General features: G+C 25.9%; 1 protein-coding gene across 6 annotated transcripts; it reads right to left on the reverse strand.

The window, feature by feature from the left end:
* Nucleotides 1-1,245: 1,245 nt before the first annotated feature.
* On the reverse strand, nt 1,246-18,252 carry LOC129611490 (uncharacterized). Of its 6 annotated transcripts, XR_008697166.1 has the most exons (15): nt 17,360-18,252; nt 12,683-15,104; nt 11,377-12,622; nt 10,891-11,317; nt 10,066-10,829; nt 9,878-10,010; nt 9,520-9,810; nt 8,833-9,456; nt 7,888-8,376; nt 4,078-4,268; nt 3,406-4,007; nt 3,182-3,342; nt 2,595-2,650; nt 2,432-2,526; nt 1,708-1,746 (listed from the first exon to the last, which is right to left on the reverse strand). XR_008697166.1 is itself a non-coding variant. In XM_055524670.1 (13 exons), exons 1-13 carry the CDS (start codon nt 17,465-17,467, stop codon nt 1,691-1,693), a joined length of 7,515 nt encoding a protein of 2,504 aa, XP_055380645.1. In that variant the 5' UTR covers nt 17,468-18,252; the 3' UTR covers nt 1,246-1,690. The 6 variants fall into 6 exon arrangements, 3 of the variants coding, with proteins under 3 accessions (XP_055380645.1, XP_055380644.1, XP_055380646.1); XR_008697168.1 differs by lacking the exon at nt 2,595-2,650 and having other exon boundaries at nt 1,689-1,747; nt 2,371-2,526; XR_008697167.1 differs by lacking the exon at nt 2,595-2,650 and having other exon boundaries at nt 1,703-1,746.
* Nucleotides 18,253-18,342: the final 90 nt, after the last annotated feature.

Below are 18,342 nucleotides of genomic sequence, written 5' to 3' on the forward strand. Positions count from 1 at the left end.
AATTTTGTACAAAAAAAAAAGGATGTTTAAAGAAAATTTCGTTCTCTTATGCAAAAGTTTTAATATTATAAATTAATAAAATCTCTTATATAAGATTTATCTTATAGTATTATTATAAATTATACTTTTACATATTATTTTTTCATTTTTTGTTTCCCTTCGAACAAAATAAAAGAATAAATTAAGAATAGATCAAATTAAACAAAAAAAAACTGTAATATTGTGGAAACAATTGGGAGATGTTTTTTATTTTATAATTTTATATTTTTTCTTTTTTCAATAAATGCAAAATTTACCTTATTAAAACATCTAAGATAAATATGCAAAAAATATTTAAGACTATTATGTAATTAATAGTTTTATGTGCACTGATGATATAGCATGCAAATGAATTATCGTGTTCGATTATATTGGAGGTTTATAATAAACAATATTGTACATAATAAATTTTTTCAATTAATAAACTTTCCGAATATGTTTCTTATATGCCAAACTAGAACAAAAGACAAAAACTAATGAATTATTTTTTCAGTTTATATCGTTAACCATTTAATAATTAAATCTATTTTATTTTAAACTCCCACTGCTTTATAATGTTGTATTAAAAAAAAGAAAAAAAAGTTATTTCAGATAATTTGAGACCAGCACCAATTTTGTTTTAATAAAAAGTAAATATATAATTGAGAGTATATGCATATATAATTATGAACATTTTAAAATAAAAATCATGGATATTAGAACCTATAAATAATATCAACTTAAAATAATGAAAATAAAACAAAATTTTAATAAAAATTAAACTATACAAAAAAAAAAAAAACAATATTACAAATATTTCAATGAAAACTAATAATTAAATGGTATCAGCTTCAATTTAATGTAATTTAATATTTAATAGCTGGTTTAAATGCAAATATTTTATTTTAATTAGAACAAATTTAAGCACAAATTAAACAACATTTTTAGGTAAATTAAATTAACTTTCATATTTTAAACTATATAAACTTCTTTTTTGTTTTTCAATGATTAAATTTCACAATGGATTAAAAATGGTTAAGCTAAATTATTTTTTAAATTTCTTTTTTGTAGTAAAAATTTAATATTAGATGAACTTTACTTAATGTTTCATTAGGTTTGGGGAAAAAAAAAAATTAAATACATTTTCATCTCAGTTTTTATGATTCTGTTTTTTTTATGAAAATTTTTTTCTTTTTTCGAATATTAAAATAAAAATTTATATATATTTATTTTTTAATCACATAAGGAATACAAGGAAACATAAAACATTTTATACTGTTTTTTGACAAAATTTTAAATCATAATAATATGTAGGTAATATGTAGTAATAGTATTTTTTATACATAATGTATATTTAAGCATTATTCATGTATAACAACTTAAATATTCTATAACAATTATTTATTCGGTTTCTTTTTTTTTAATTTTGTTTTTTTTTTTCTATTTTTCTTTTATGTTATAACAGCCTATTCATACTTTTAATTTTGAATTGATAGATAATGAATACAATAACTAAAATAAGGAAATAACAAAACAAAAGACAAACACACATGAAATTTTTCTTTTTAATTAATTATATAACTTAAATATTTATTAGTTTTCTTTTTCTATTTATTTTAAATTTTCAAATTTTTTATTTAAATATATATAAATTTTTTTTTTTTAAATTTATCTACTGTTGTTGATGACCACCAAATTGATTTGGATTATAGAACTGTGGTACACCTCCCTGCAATTCCAATGGAAAAGAATAAAAAAAAAATATATTATATATTAATCAACACAAAATAATAATATCAACATATACATAACTCAAAAAATATTTAGCATACTATTTAAACTATTAAAGGTACATATATGAATTTTTACTAAATGAATATTTTGAAAAAGCCTAGCGTATTTAAAATAATGATGATATTAAAATAATGATAATTTGATCATTTCAAATAGTATGTTTGAATATTTTAATAGTTTGTCAATTTGTAATCTCACTCGGGACAAATTCGGAAAGAAAAAAAAAAATTATTAATATGTTAAAACAATTTTTTTTTTAGTACAAAACAAATTTAATTTTAAAAATCTGTTTCTTATTATTTTTTGGTTTCACGTTTTGACTTTTTTTTTGTTTAATTAAAGTTGCAAAACAAGTTTTCAAGAAGTTTTGAGGGTAGAAGGGAAAAAAGCACTCTAAAAACAACTGTTAATAATATTGAAAAATTTTTAAATATTTTAATTTAACTTTAAATGAAATGATTAACTACAGAAATATTAAGGACTCAAGAATAATTTAAGAAAAAATTGCTCTAATCAAAAATTGGAAAAAAATGGTTAAATATAAATATAATTATTTACATTTTTTAAATAATTAATTAAGCGATAATATTTAAATTATAATTTAAAGAAAACTTTCTTTCCTGATTAATAAAATACTTTTTAGATAAATTTTATGTTGTATGTAAAGAAAGCTAATTATCTCCCAAAGTATTGAAAGAAACTATTTTTTTTTATCTGAAATTAAAAAATTTTAATTTAAAAAAACTATACAGACAAATATTATTTCTAATAAACTCACTAACCAAAATGATAATGAAAAATATTCTTCCCCGTCTCTTTGGCATTTTTTTTCTTTTTTCTTTTTTTTTTATATGAAATAAATATTAAAAAATATATGCACAATTTTTACTAATGAAATGCTCATTTTCATCAATTTGAAAAAAATAGAATAACCTATTGAATTTGTATTCTGTATCTTTAATGTATTAAAGAGACAAAAAAAAAACATAAAAAAAAAATAAATAAATAAATTTCTAATCAAAATTTGATATTTTTTCTTAATAGAAATAAAATTATATTAGGAAAATTATTTTTAAATAAAAATCTCTCAACATTTTAGTTCTCCAATAAACTAGAATTAAAATGAATTATTTTTTTCAAAAAGGAACATTTAAAATATATAAGGATAAATAAGAAAATTTTTATTATTTCAGAAAATTTAACAAAGAGAAAAAAAATTGCTTTTTTTTGTTTTTAAACATATATAAATTTATTAAACTGAATATTTAATAAATATTAAATAATGGATTTAACATATTAAAAAATGAAAATCTAAAGAAATTATTTTTGAAACAAATAATTTTCAATTATTATTAATATTACTACCCACCTCTTGTGATTGATTATCATTGTCAACATCAACTGGAGCTGGAATAAAGAAACCACTTTGAGGTACAGCTATAGGTATAACTGGTGCTAAAATAGGTTCAGCTGGTTTTGGTGGGGGAGCACCTGATGGATTAAATACATCAACATATGATTTTTTTAATGCTAAAAAAAAATTAAAATTAATTAATAATTCAATTTTTTTTTTGTCGTCTTTATGGTATTTACTTCTATTACGTTGCATTTTAAACATATTCGATTGCAAATTAGGAACTTTGTTTGTTTCACCAGCCTGATTTGCTTTAACATTTACATTTTGTTGAACAACAGAATTATTATCATTTGATAAATTATTAACAGATAAATTTTCATTTATGGGCTGTTGAATTTGTTGTTGTTCTTGTTGTTGTTCTTGGTATGGTGAAGTTGATGGACTATATTGCATTTGATCATAATTAGAATATTGTTGGGGTTGTTGAAGTTGTTGAAATTGTTGTTGTTGCTGTTGGGGTTGCAATTGGGGATATTGTTGTTGTTGTTGTTGCAATTGTGACTGTGGCTGTTGAAGCCGTTGTTGTTCTGGTGTATTAAATGTATTACCGCTAGATATTGGCATCGTTGATGTTCTTAAATCAGACATTTTTGGTGGAGGTTTAAAACTTTCTGATTCAGTTTCATCACCTTCGGTATTTACCCAACGCTTCTTTTCTGGATCCCAAACGATTGTCGGATTTTTGTCATCAGGTAATATCATTTGATTTTTTGGTTTTAATGATAATTTACTCCAAATACCTTCAAACCAACCAGAATTTTGTGAAGAATTATTTAAACTGCATTAAAAAAATAAAAATAACAAATTTTGAATAACATTCAAATATAAATTAAAAACATTTTAAAAACCTTTTATTTTGTAATTTTGGATCCTTTTTTACATTTGTAGATTTTCTTTCGTCTTTTGCTTTATTATTGTCTGGTTTATTTAAATCACTTGATTTTGGTGCACCACTACTACTCCCAATATCATCTTCATAATAACTTTTTGAATTTTGATTTGCTTTAGCGTTTGGCAATGATATTGATGGCCTTGCAACCTTTTCATTTTAGGTTTTTCAATTTTTTATTTATTGAATTTTATTATTAATTTTTTTATTTTTTAAATATGTATGTATTTTTATTTTAAGTTTTAACAAAAGTAGTAGCAATAAAATAAAAATTAAAATCATTTCAAAAAGTGCCGGTTGTGTTAATTGACGAAAATTAAAACAAAAAAGAAAAAAACAAAACAATGAAGAAATAAAAATTAAATAAAGTAGAATAAAGAAAAAAAATAAAATGTATAGGTAACAGAAAATTTAATAGAAAAAAAAATATGTTAGTTAAGTTAGTGAACTAGCTAAATTATTAGATTACTTGAAAAACAAATAGTTATTTTCAAATATTTTGCAGAATATAAAACGTTAATTACAATCTACATGCCATTTAATTCTTATTTAAAAAAGAACTTATTCATAATAAATTATGATATACATATATTTTTTACAACATTAATTAAATATAAATTGACAAATTGTTCTAAATTCATAAGAATAACACTTATTTTTTTCTGAAATTTAAAATATTTATCAACATTGATAATTTACATTTCAAAATTATTAAGCCTTTCATTCAAAAATTTCATTTTATCTACAAATGAAACTGTTTTAAAAAAGTTTTGGTAATAAGTTTTTATTTACTTTTATTTACGTCATGTACACTGTAGTATTTTATGGGTTAGTATTGTACCGTAGTATTTACGAAAAATTTTTGATGAGTTGGAATTATAACGTGAAGAGCTTATTAGAATAAAGCATGATATTGCTCACCCAATTAAAAATAAATTTAATTATTAGTATTGCAAGCAAAATTAAAATTTTTAGAAAAAACGCTGCAGTAAAAGAATATTTAAAATTGAATGAAATTAATGAAAAATTAGTGTGAAATATGAAGCAAGGTAGTTACGAGTATATATACTTTTGCAAATATAGTTTTTATAACGAGAAGTGCCTTAAGTGCATCTGAAAGATTAAAGTATTTTTTTGCTTTAAATACTTTCTACGAATTCAGAAGAATAGCATTGAAGTCTACATTTGGCCATATAAAATTTTATATGGTATTTGCTGAAAATCCTATATCTTTGTAATACCTGTTACATCAATTTATGGAGATCGACAATTTTTTTCTAATTATTTCTTTTATTTTGCACATTATACACCTAATTCATCTAATACTCTAAACAATGTTTATATTTTATACATTATTTTCACACACACTAAATAACACTAAATATGAAGAATAACACTTTATGTATAAGGAAATGCAATTAATTTTTATTTAATTATATCAAGGAATTTTATTTATTTTTATTTAGTTATCAATTTTAAAAGATATTTGAAAATTTCTTTGTATTGTTTTCACTTATGGGAAAAAGTTGCGGCACAGTTGCAGCAATCAAGGAAAATTACAAAAACAAATCATATCACAGTATCATTATAGCGTATAGGTGAGTTTTTGGGCTAAATTTTAAACATACTTATCTGTATATTTAGGGATTTAAATCAGCTGGGAAATGTTTAACATTAGATTTCTTTTCATATTTTATATCTAATAACAAAATGCGTTTCTATATAAGATTGAACTGAATCCTAATAAATACTAATCACAAATAATACTAATTTATTTAACTTCTAAATGTTCTTACTTTCATTAAAATTATATAATTATTTTGATACATTAACTGATAATTGGTAAGTATATGGTTAGACAAAAATAAATTTTATGAATAAGTAAAAATCATATAGAAAAATAAAAGTACGGATTTAAATAAAATATATCAACATATACATAACTAATTTTAAATATACAAAAATGAACAAAAGAATAGGAAAAATCAAAAAAGAGAAATTAAAAAAAAAATAAAAAGTTATGGTGCGAAAATTATTATTATAGATAAACGCTAATTAGTATTCAAAATTATACGTGATTTTTTAATTTTTTTCTTTTTTTGCTTTTATTCAATATATAAGTATATTTGGTTAAATATACATATATGAATAAATATATGTTGAATATAAATACTTTTATTTATTCTTTTTTTTTTTTTCTTAATCGAAAATTTTATAATGGATCATCAATTGCATAGGTTCGAACCGATTTAGATTTTTTATGATCTAAATATTTTTCAAATTTTGTTAAATTTTTTTCAACATCACTGCACATCTTTGCATAATTTAAACGTTCCCCAATTAATGGATTCTTAATTAATTCTTGTATTGAATATGATTTATGATTTTGTTCATCAAAATCATCATCATCGTCATCATGTTCTTCAATAAAATCATCATCATCATAGTCATCATCATCATCATCGTCATCATCTTCATCATCATAATGTTCTTCATTATTATTATAACAATTATAATTTCGATAATCATAAAAATTATCATTTTTAACATTATTATCGTCACCTTCAACATTTTTTGATTCATTTTTATTAATTGAATGATCATCATCAATGATTTCTTGAATAATTTCATATTTTTTATCAATTTTATTGAGATTTTCAGTACTATAAGATTTTATATGTTTAGCGATTTTTTTAGATGTTTTACAATGATTTAAATTTGGTTTTTGTTGTTGATCTTTTAATTCAATAATATTTGGTATATGATAACGTTTTTCAATGGTAGATTTTATTTTTAAATTATTACTATTATCATCATAATTACAATTTTTAGTATTATTAATACTACTATTATTGTTATTATTAATTTTTTTATCAATATTACAAGGAACAGTTTTTATTGGAATATCAATTGGAAATGTACCATTAAAAACAATATTTTTAAATTGAAATCTATTTGTTTCATTATTTAATTTTAATGGCATAATATTGTTATCATCATTCACAATATTATCAAGATGAAAATTATAGCATTTTTTATTATTACTATTATCATTAATTCTATTATTAGCAATATTATTATTACAATTATTATCATCTGTTTTATTATTAATACTTTGATATATAATGGATTGATTATTAAATAAAAATGAATGATGTTTTTTACATGGTATTAATTGTTTATTAAAATCTATTGAATTTTTAGGTCGAAAATGTAATGTTGAACTCGAAGAAGTTGCAGCAATCGTTGATTTTATACTTTGGTTTACATTTTTACTAAAACTTATGTTGTAGGCATTTTCAATGTTATTACTTTTATTATCATCTTTTATTGCTAAAAAATCTTTTGATGATAACTTTGATTGCATTGATTTTTCATAAATACCATCCTGATGATTATTTGTAAAAGTACTAATAATTCTAGTGGATGACGCTGCTGAAGTTGTTGCAACTGAAGATGATGCAATAGAACTATTTTCCATATGAGAACGAGATTGATTAACAATAAAATTTTTGTTTTCATTTGTCAATGATCTTATAGAATAACATGCTGTTGTTGTTGTTATTGATGTTGCTGCTGTTGTAGTATTTATATTTTTATTTAATTTTGCATTATCAAAAAAATTAATATTATGATTATATCGAATAGCAAGCGGTATATTATTATTGTCAGTGTTACTATTATTACTATTTTTTGATATCAGTGATTTTTTTTTATTTAATTTTAAATCAACCGGCATTGTAAATTTATTATTTTCAATTTTACTTACATCTTCTTTTACAGACTGCTGTTGCAATTTGAATTGTTGCGGTACGGATTGAGATTCTTGATGCTGCTGTTTTTGTAATAATTGTTGACTTTCTTTAAGGCCATGTTGTTTTAATTGCATAACATTTTTACTGGTAATTGTTGATTGTAATGAACTTTTTTTTATTTTGTTATCACGGTCTTTTGGTTGTTGTTGTACCGAAGAAGGTTTTGTTAAATTAACTTTTGAAATTAATTTGCTATTAGTTCCTGAATTAATTGCACCGATATCGTTTCGAAATTTATTATCAATTGATTTTTTAATTGCTAATATTTCGCTACATGAAAGTTTTTGATTTTGATCAAAATCATAGTTACGCTGATCAAAATTATTTGTTACAACTTTATCTTTTACAGACTCTATAATATCTTTAGCAGTTGATTTTTTTATGGGATTAATTTTAACGGTCTCAATTACAGGTGCAATATTTTTAGATATAGAATCCTTTAGCTGCATTATAAGAAAATAATGACTATTTACAAAAAGAAATATTTTTCTTATTTATAATAAAGGCATCAAATTATACAAGAGAATATTAAAGTAAGTATACTTGATAAGAAAAATTGGTTCACATTTCGAAATCTTTGTTTTTATTTCATTTAAAAATTGGTCTTTGTAAATTCTCTATTTTTAAAGATAATCTTTTTGGTAAGAAATAATTAAATTCTAAAATAATTTTGATATAAAGCTTAAAAAGATATATGAATTCAATGATAATGAGATTATCGTAAAATAAGAGAAAAAAAACAATACCCAATGACAAAAACTAAAATCATCAATCATAAAACGATTTTATATTAGTATTTATTTAAATATTGATATTTACATACGAAATAAATTCCCCCAAATCCAAAATTTAATTTTTGTTATTTTATAATTTTCCAAAAAATAATATTATGCACCTACCTCATCATTTCCTTGTTCATTTGACTGATTCCAAGCGTTATAATCATATCCATTTTGATTATTCATAAGATTTTGTTGCTGCGATTGGATACTTAATTGGTTTGTATCTTGTACTCCATATAAGTTAATATTTTGATTTATTTGAGGTTGTTGCTGATGCTGTATTTCTTGTTGCTGTGGTGGTATCTGTTGCAATTGTTGTGCATTTTGTTGCTGTGGCTGTTGCTGATATTGTAATTGTACATTTTGCAAACTATTATTGTCAACTACATTATTTTCTTGATTTTGTTGCATTTTACTTGGATCATAAAATTGAGAGGATTCAATTTGTTGTTGCTGATATTCGGCGCCTATTGTTGAATTAAGACTCACCATATTCAAATTTTGAGCTGGCTCTTGTTTTAATTGTTGTTGATTATTGGATGAATCTACTGAATAACTGGGAATATTATTGTATTGAGAATTTAATTCATAGAACTGCTGATTAATAGCTCGAAATTGATCATTAATGTTTTCACTTTGTTGATCATATTGGGGTGGTTGATTTTGAACATTTAATTCGTAATTACTATAAGTTGAACTTCCATCGAAACTATCTTGGTGCCTATAGGCAACTACATCAGGCTATATTTGAAAAACAAATCATTTGAAAATAATTTCAAATAAAAAGGATAAAATAAATTTTACCTTATAACTTCCTAAAATATTTTGTAAGTTTTGCAACCATTTTTGATTTTCAAATTGATCAATGATTTCTGCAAATTTAGGGTCATTTGGGTCTAAATTATCCAGCGTTTTTTCTATGGTTGGATCATAAAATTTTAATCTATCAGAAAAATCACAAATTTTTGATATAAATGACATTTCATATCGAGATGGATCAAGTTGTATATGTAGTGAAACTTGTTCCATATACATTAAAGTCTTCATTTGGAAACCATAATCCAACATGCGCGTAGCTAATAAATATTTATAAGGCTGTAAAAAAATTAAATGAAAATTACAAATTTTTTTATAATTTTATGAATAGGATATAACATTTTACCTGAAACTCTGGAATCGAAAATTTATCATCGTTTAATGAACAAGCATATTCATAAATCTCTGTCATCATGATTGCCTCGTTATAAGCAAATTCTCTGAAGTTTTTGTTGAAGGGTGAGCCCAGAAGAATCAACCTAAAAAGGTTTTGGAAAATTTAAAATCATATTTTTCTTTTTTATTATTATTTACCTGACAGCGTTTTGTGAATTTAACATATACGACGTCTCATGTTGCTTGGCAGCATCATTATAAGTACCAAAGCCAACTTGAGCCATCAAAAAGCAAAAATGCGCTGCAAAGTGATCTCCTCTATTATATAACGAGTCGCCTAATGTTGTAATAGCTCTTCGATCCAGATCAGGTCTTTGTGAGGTATTTGATAAAATCATTGCTAAATGCGGTCGCCAATCACCCCATTTTTCGTCTAGAACACTTGTTACACTTGCCGGTGTTTTATAGCTCATTAATTGATACAAAGTTTGTAACGGATCGTTTAATGGTAATTTATTGGCGAACTTCATCATAACATTCGCATATAAACGACGATCAACTTTTGATGCCAAAAATAGGGCATGGCCCCATAAATTATTATCTGTGGCCCATTCTAAAGCCTCATTTATATTCCCATATAGTAAATAATTTCGAAATTTATCTGTTACTTCATCTTCGCTTACATGACGTTTACCATGTTTAGTTGAATTTAATTTTAAGTTTTTAACTTTTTTAATTAAACTATCTTCATTATCCCCAGAGTTTTCCTGATTGTCGGTATCAGTATCTATTTCGCTTTTACTAAATTCATTAGGATTTTCATCATCCAAACTCTCTTCTTTATGGAAATCATTTGAATTTTCTTTATAAAGAGATTTTCTTGTATAACGAACATCATTTTCGTATGGAAACTCTTTTTGATTTCTAATCAACAACTCTGCTATATCTGTTCCAATAACAACCTGAAATATTTTCAAGAAATGTAATATTTTATATCTAAATGAACTGCAAATCTTAATTTACCCCGTTCTGTCTTAACAACAAAATAAGTAAATTGTACATCAATACGAAAGACGCTTTGTTCGATTGACTAAGGGAATTAAGACTTGACATAGAATTTTGTCTAGAGTGAATTTTTTGCAAAGATGGTGGTCCCAAGCGTATTTGATCTTCACAAAATTCAATGATGGTTTTCTTATGCGTGATTCCACGCACTAGAGGTCCAGGAAATGCTTGAAATAAACGACGCGTAGAGTCATTACAACCAATTTTGAAAATTTTGACTACTCTAGATCCATTTTTCTGCATATATCTAGGTTTAACACAAACCATGACTCCAGCTGACAATGAAACTATTGCATGTTCATTATTGAATTTCTGAGGAGTTAATCGATGTAACTCCTGAGTCAAAGAGGCACTATCACCAATTGTTAAAGATAAATTATCAACTCTAAACCGAATAATTGAGATTTAAATATTCTTAATATAATTTAATAAATCTTAGTATACCTGTCTTTTTCATTATTTGCAGAACTTCTACCTGAGTGAACAGATTCTCTACCATCTGCCCCACTTCCGACAGTCATTGTACTAGTGGCGACTGCACCTAAGATATCTGGATGTAATTGACCTCCATTTTCGGAGAAGTACTTATTGTACCATTCCATATAGGCCTGAGGATTAGTTCTTCTCAGCTGCTCGTAATATTGTTGTTGTTGCTGATAGTAAGTGTAAGGATCATAACCATACACATTTGAATAACCACCATACATTTGTGAATAACGATCCTTATCACGTCCGGAACTACGAACATCTCTTTCCCTTTCGCTTGCATTACGACTGCTGCTACCTTTTCGATAATCATCATCGTAATCTGATCGGTTTCCTTTTTCCTTTTTACTTCTACGATGTTTATCTTTTCTCTCCTCAAAACTATATTCATCTCGATCATCACGATCTCTCCTACGATCTCTTCTACGATTTTCAATGGTACCATATTCTCTTCGATCATCCTTCTCATCTCTTTTTTTATAACGGCGATCCTTTTCGTCTCGACGATTACTTGAGATATAATCTTGATCGCTATCACCACCACGATAGTAACGTGACCCTTCAGTTTCATAACGAGAATCATTATCATAACGCCTTTGCCTATGACCTCGCTCGTGATTTCTATCACGGTCACGGTCGCGATTCCTTTCAGATTTTCTATCTTTAAAATCGCGATCTCTCTCGTGGTGATCTCGTTGTTTTTCATTATTTCTTCGACGATTGCGTTCGAAATCGTTTCGCTCATCATCACTTCGTTCGTTCTTCGGGACACGGTAATCTCTACCAACTTCACGATTTTTGGCAGAAAGTCCACTACCTTGCTTTTCTTTCCGTTCACCTCTACCTCCTTTGTATTTTTCACGAGTATTTTTAGCATTTTCGACCCGATATGGACGTTTTTTGTTTCTGTTATCACTGGAATTGTCAGATCCATCACTAAAGAAGCGATCATTTTTCTTGTCCTCCACTGGATCATACTCCATATGAGCTTCATTTTCACTGCTTCTTTTTGATCTCTTGTCATCTAAATGACGAGAATTCCTACGCCCTATTTTTGACCTCTCACCTTTTTCATCACTTTCATCATTTGCTGTAGACGGCAAAGATTGCACTACCTTCTCATTTATACCCATTGTTGAGTTAGATTCAACTTCGTTAGATTTATTCACATCAGCTTTTTTAATAAAATCTTGAGTATTTGCACCTTAAAAATTTAAAAAATGTAATGTGAATTATGGAATTATAAAATAATCAAAAATTTTACCTTCTATTGGTTCATCTCGCAATGATGGCATCTCAAGGTCTATTTGATTAGAACCAAAAACTTTCCCACTATTTAATTGCTGTTGTTGATGGAATTGCTGTTCATCTTCCAAGTTTTCCCCATCTAGTTCTAACTCCCGCTGATTGTTATTCATCTGATTGGTTGAATTATTATTTTCTACGCCAGTTACAACTCTTTCATTTTGGTGTTGCGGCATTGACAATGCTACGTTATTTGGTGGTACAGTTTGAACGAAAATTTGAGACTGTTGATGCTCGTTGTGCTCGCTTTTCCCAGGAACTTGATAGAGATTTCTGTCTGATGTTATTTCATCATCAATGTCTGCACTTTGCACTTGGACGTTCGTAAAAGCAGAAATCGGAGATGGTATTGTATCCTGACCATCAGCTTGCCTTTCCAAATTTAATGTTGAAGATGAAGCCAACTCAGTTCCTGGGATCATTCGATCAAAATCTGGTGGAATATAATTTGAAGAAGTGTTTTGTGAAATAGATGATATAGGAGGAGGAGGTAGGGTTGTGTTTTCAGTTTCAGGTTGACCTAACACAAGTCTGGAAAGACCTGGTGGTGGAAATGCATCATTTTCATTACTTTGATCTTCATTTTTTCTTCCTGACTGTTGCGACTGTGGGTTAGAGTGATGAAATTCACTACCGTCTTCAGACAAGTGTGATATTTGCATATAACGATTTCTATCACTTGTTGCTTCAACGTTTTCATTAACATCATTAATAATTTCAGAATTTTCGGGTGAAATAATTTCCTGATTTTCTTGATTTTGCAATGATGAATAATTTTGTTGTGTAGAATTTTGAAAACCTTCCGGAGGCGGTGGACTGAAAAAAGGAGTTCCAACAGATGGTTGCTGTATTGAGTTATTAGATTTTGTTGAAGCTTGTAGTAAAGCACCAGCTTTTCCATGATGGGCCGGTCCTGTTCGTTTAAACGGATTAGAAGCTGTTTGACTTTGATGCATCAAAGGTGGCGGAGGCAATTGCATCATTTTATTTTCTGCGGTACTTTCTTCCTGACACATAGTTTGTTCCAAAGGCATTTGTGGCGGTGGAATTTTTGATATGTCCGGAACTTGCATTTGACCAAATAGAGAAGGATTTTGCCCAGGAGGACTAGCAAACTGTTTTGGAGGTTGAGAAACTGGTTTTGCTTGTGATATGAACACTTGATTATTTCCAAGCGGACTTTGAACATTTTCTAAATTTTGTGAACTAGTGTGCTTCTGTTGTTGTTGATTGGACTGATTATTAGGTTTTAATAGTTGTAGTTGATGAGCAGATTGCTTTTCTTGGAGAGGTTGGCTATTTTCTTGAACAATTTGTGGTTGTGGATTTGATGTTGGAACATAAAAGTTATTATTGTTATTCGTTTTGAAGCTGTCTTCAATAGTAAATGCGTCCTCATTTTTGTTATCAACATTGTCATTGCTTTTGACAAAATGCTCTCTAGAATCTTCAGATCCCCATTGCCAATTATCATTTATTAAATCCCTTAAAACTGGTCTGGATTGTGAATTTTGTATTTGTTGATTTTTATCATCATTTTCATTTGAATTGCAAATGTTGTGGGATTGCGCTATCTTTTGCTGCTCCTGTTGATTTTGAGATCTAGGAGGTTGATCTTGTTGTGTGTTTCGATATTGATTTTGTTGTAACTGATCTTGTGGCTGATTAAAGGATTGTTCCAATAAGTTGCTATTGAAAGTTTGATTTTTCGATGTAGATTCTGTAGATTCTTTCTGTATATTCAAATCGTTCCATTCCCAATCATCCCATCCATCAACTCCATCCCCATCTTTTTTATTGCCCTTTTCAAAAAAGCTTTCTAATTTTGGTGTATTATTGTTTCCTGGAGTTTGCTGATCAGAAGATACAGCAAAATTATTGGAAAAGCTATTTATTGGATCAGTATTGATAGAAAGAATATTATTTTGTTCAGTCTTTATTGATGACATTGAATACATTGGAACTTGCATAGGTTGTTGTTGTTGAAAATATGTACTTGTTTGAGATGTTATTAAATGTTGCTGCTGCGGCTGCTGTTGCTGCTGTTGTTGCTGTTGATGTTGTTGCTGTGACTGTTGAAGAGGTAGAGGTTGCTGTTGCGGTTGATGAGATTGTTGCGAATGCGATTGCTGTAGCTGTTGTGATTCCTGTTGTTGTTTTTTAAATAGATTATTTGATATTTGTGGCTGATGTGGCTGTTGAACAAAATCAGCATATTGTGGTGGTAATGGTGTTGGAACCTGTAAAGGTTGTGTTTGCCAATTCCCTTGCGTTTGCATATGAGGCGGTTTCATTGCATTGGTTTGATATGGTGTTTGCACTTGAGGTTGTCTGGTTTGTTGTTGATAATTAGCATAATTAACCGGTAATTGTGACTGCCACTAAAAGAATATTATAAAATTTTTTTGATAATTTTTCAAATTAATAAAATTACATATTATGCAATTAGGATCAACTACACAATATACTTATATGTAAAAATATAAAGTTTTGGGTGTCATTTTTAAAAACGTTATTATATATTTCTAACAAACAAATATCCAAGTAATTTCTAAAATTAGGTACTTAAATAGACAGGTTTTGAATAATATTATTTGGAAGCTAAATAGGTATCTACTTACAAAATATTATCTTATATGTATATAAGTATATAAATAAAATTTCGAAAATTCTTTATTTTCCTCACTTGTACAAATAATAATTTATCTTTAAATAATAAAGTTAACTTTAGATCATTAAGTTCACAACATACGTAAAATTCTCAAATCAGTTTATTAAAATGAAAAAGTAAATCTAGAATAAAAAAAAAAATGCATGATTTATATGTTTTGTTTCAAAAAAAAAAGTAAATACCTATAAACACTGATATGACAAAGTATTTATTTAAACAAGTATGTATTCATAAATAATCAAAGAAAAAAATAAATTTCGAGTAAGTTCATATAAAATAATAAAAATCCATATGATTTAAATGTTGCCTTATCTCAAGTCTAGAATTGCAACGAAAAAATAATATTTAATATATTTTAAATGCTCCAGAAAATGCATAAGTATAGGTAGGTAAATTTTTCTTTTCATTTATATTTAAAAATTAGCAATCGATTACTTAATTCAATTTTATACGATGTTGACAAGATAAATAAAGCTGGTATATATTAAAAATAACGTCGAAAGAGGTCAATGAATTTAAAAACCGGATTAAGTATGTAAATTTAATTTCAAGAAGAAAATTTTTGGTTTAAAATATTAAGCACTTAAAGAATTAAGACTAGTATAACAGTGTTAGTCAGAAGTCAAAGAAGCAAATTTAAAAATACGTACATTGGCAGACAGACATCAAAATTTTACTCAATATTTGAATTACATATATACCTACACATATTCATTGTTAATTACTAAAAAATGCTTTCCTTTTCTAATAGTACAAATACATTTTTTAAGTATAAGTAGATAGGGAGGTGGTAGGTTACTATATTACTACATTACTTATTCCTAAATTATTTTTTACTTAATACTTATAACAAAAGTACCTAGCGGGATAGATAATATAGGTATAGGTCATAATTAAAATTTTCTTATACTTAGGTAATTCTTTTATAAAATGGAAATACGAGTGTGATATATATTTAACCAGGTATTTATGCACAAATATTTAATGCTTACACACAAAAAAGAAATACAAATCAAACAGCAGATTAAGCACTTTTGTTCCATTTATTATATAGGGACCTACCTACCTATATACATATATCAATTTTCAACATTTTTGAATTCCATTAAATCAATTAGATGCATGTAATTGCGATATATATTTGAATTTTCGATATAGGTTTATAAGAAGATATGGGCTGATTACACTGTTTTGCAAATTTAAATTATTTTAAATTTAAAATTAATATCGCTATTAACCAATATAAAAATATCTCATTCAATATAAAAAGTATATACCACCAAATAATCCTTGATTTTATAAAAATATAAAAAACTAAATTATTTATGTGGTATACAAAAATATAATTAGTTCAAAAACGTGCCATCAATATAATTGTTAATTACATGAAAACATAAAAAGCCAAATAAGACCATCTTCTTCCCCGCTTAATTAAAAATTAATAATTTTTATATCGATGACTTGGTAGGTAAGTATGTAGCTATGTATGTACCTACATACATACATACTTATTAAATAACTAGTGGACCAGAATAACTAGATCGACAGAAATATTGGCCAGTATTGATCTTTATTTTAACAAAAATTATATATGTACGTAGTTATTTCACTTTTTTCCTTCTATAAAAAGAAAAATTTCCCGTACCTGCCTAAAGTTCAATATTTGAATTTTCCTACAAAGAAATTTATTATAATATATAAATACATACATATTTATTTCAATCAGATTATACTTAGTTATATTTTGATTCAGATAGATATACTAACATGCATGCATACATATGTATTGTGTATGAAAATAATAAATTTCTATAGGCATATTAAAAAATAATACGTTCATTTACATTTACAATTCTGCCAATAATTATATATGTATGAATATAATATATATCTATGTAGTTAGAGTTATTCAATATACATATATGTAAATAATTAATAAAATTTAATTATTTTTTATTTTTTTACCTCTTGTTGTACATAATTAGATGTATTTAAGCCAACTTCGCTGACGGGTACCATATTAGCAGACTGCTGATACTGCTGCTTATTTTCTTGTTGTTGTGGCATCCACATATTGATTTATTGATTCCTTTCTCTTGCAATAAATTTCGCATTTATTAAGTGTTATAATTTTTATTAAAAGTGGTCTAAAAGAATTTTTCAAATTCAATTAAAACCTATGAAATGTGACTTCTTTTTTATATTTTTAAATTATTTCTTTATCACTTTAAAAAAATTTTATATAAGAAACAATTATTTGCAACTTTTTTGTCTCCTTTTAGGCCACTGTATATAGTGACGTTTATAAGTTACATATGTATATACATATTTAGACAGTTCAGTCGTTTACGTGGAATATTTTTTCGTTTTCTGTCTCCACCTAACTTTTTTTTTGTTTTATTTGTTTAATTTTATTATTTTCTAATTAAAAATTATTTTACTAATTTGTTTTATATTCAAGCCAAAATGATAAATTTGGTTATATAATTTAATACATAATTTTTCATGAATTTTTTTATATATTCCAATAAAATTGAATTTTAGAAAATTTTACTACTAATTTTTTTTTTTATATAAATGCCAGGTTGACAACTAAAAATTAGTCGAATTGTTGAAGTATTGAAAATAAATGAACATACTACAAAAACACTTGTCCTTCTCTAACATAAAATTTTTAGAAAACTACATTTTTAATACAGGTGTGAACTGTAAAACCTGTTTCTTTGTTATTAATATTAAATTTTTATAAAAATCACACGATTTACCGAAATATTAATCGGATAATGTGAATTTTTTATGGTTAAAATTTGTTTAGAACAATTTTTTTTTACAAATTAAATGAATAAAATTAACTAGAACTGCACTCTAAACACACAATTATACTATATATTTTAATGATACCAAATGCCCGACTAATGACAAATGACAACTATCTTTCTATCGTTATT

The sequence above is a fragment of the Condylostylus longicornis genome, unplaced genomic scaffold (assembly GCF_029603195.1).
Source record: "Condylostylus longicornis isolate FDR11 unplaced genomic scaffold, ASM2960319v2 ptg000049l, whole genome shotgun sequence".
Lineage (NCBI taxonomy): Eukaryota > Metazoa > Arthropoda > Insecta > Diptera > Dolichopodidae > Condylostylus > Condylostylus longicornis.

What these genes read in the sequence shown, in the direction of transcription:
- LOC129611490 (XM_055524669.1), bottom strand. Translation starts at nt 17,467, where the DNA reads ATGTGGATGCCACAACAACAAGAAAATAAGCAGCAGTATCAGCAGTCT. An exon ending in AATTCACAAAACGCTGTCAG is followed by an intron (nt 10,011 to 10,065) that starts GTAAATAATAAT and finishes AAACCTTTTTAG; the next exon opens with GTTGATTCTTCTGGGCTCAC. An exon ending in CCAAAATTACAAAATAAAAG is followed by an intron (nt 4,008 to 4,077) that starts GTTTTTAAAATG and finishes TTTTTAATGCAG; the next exon opens with TTTAAATAATTCTTCACAAA.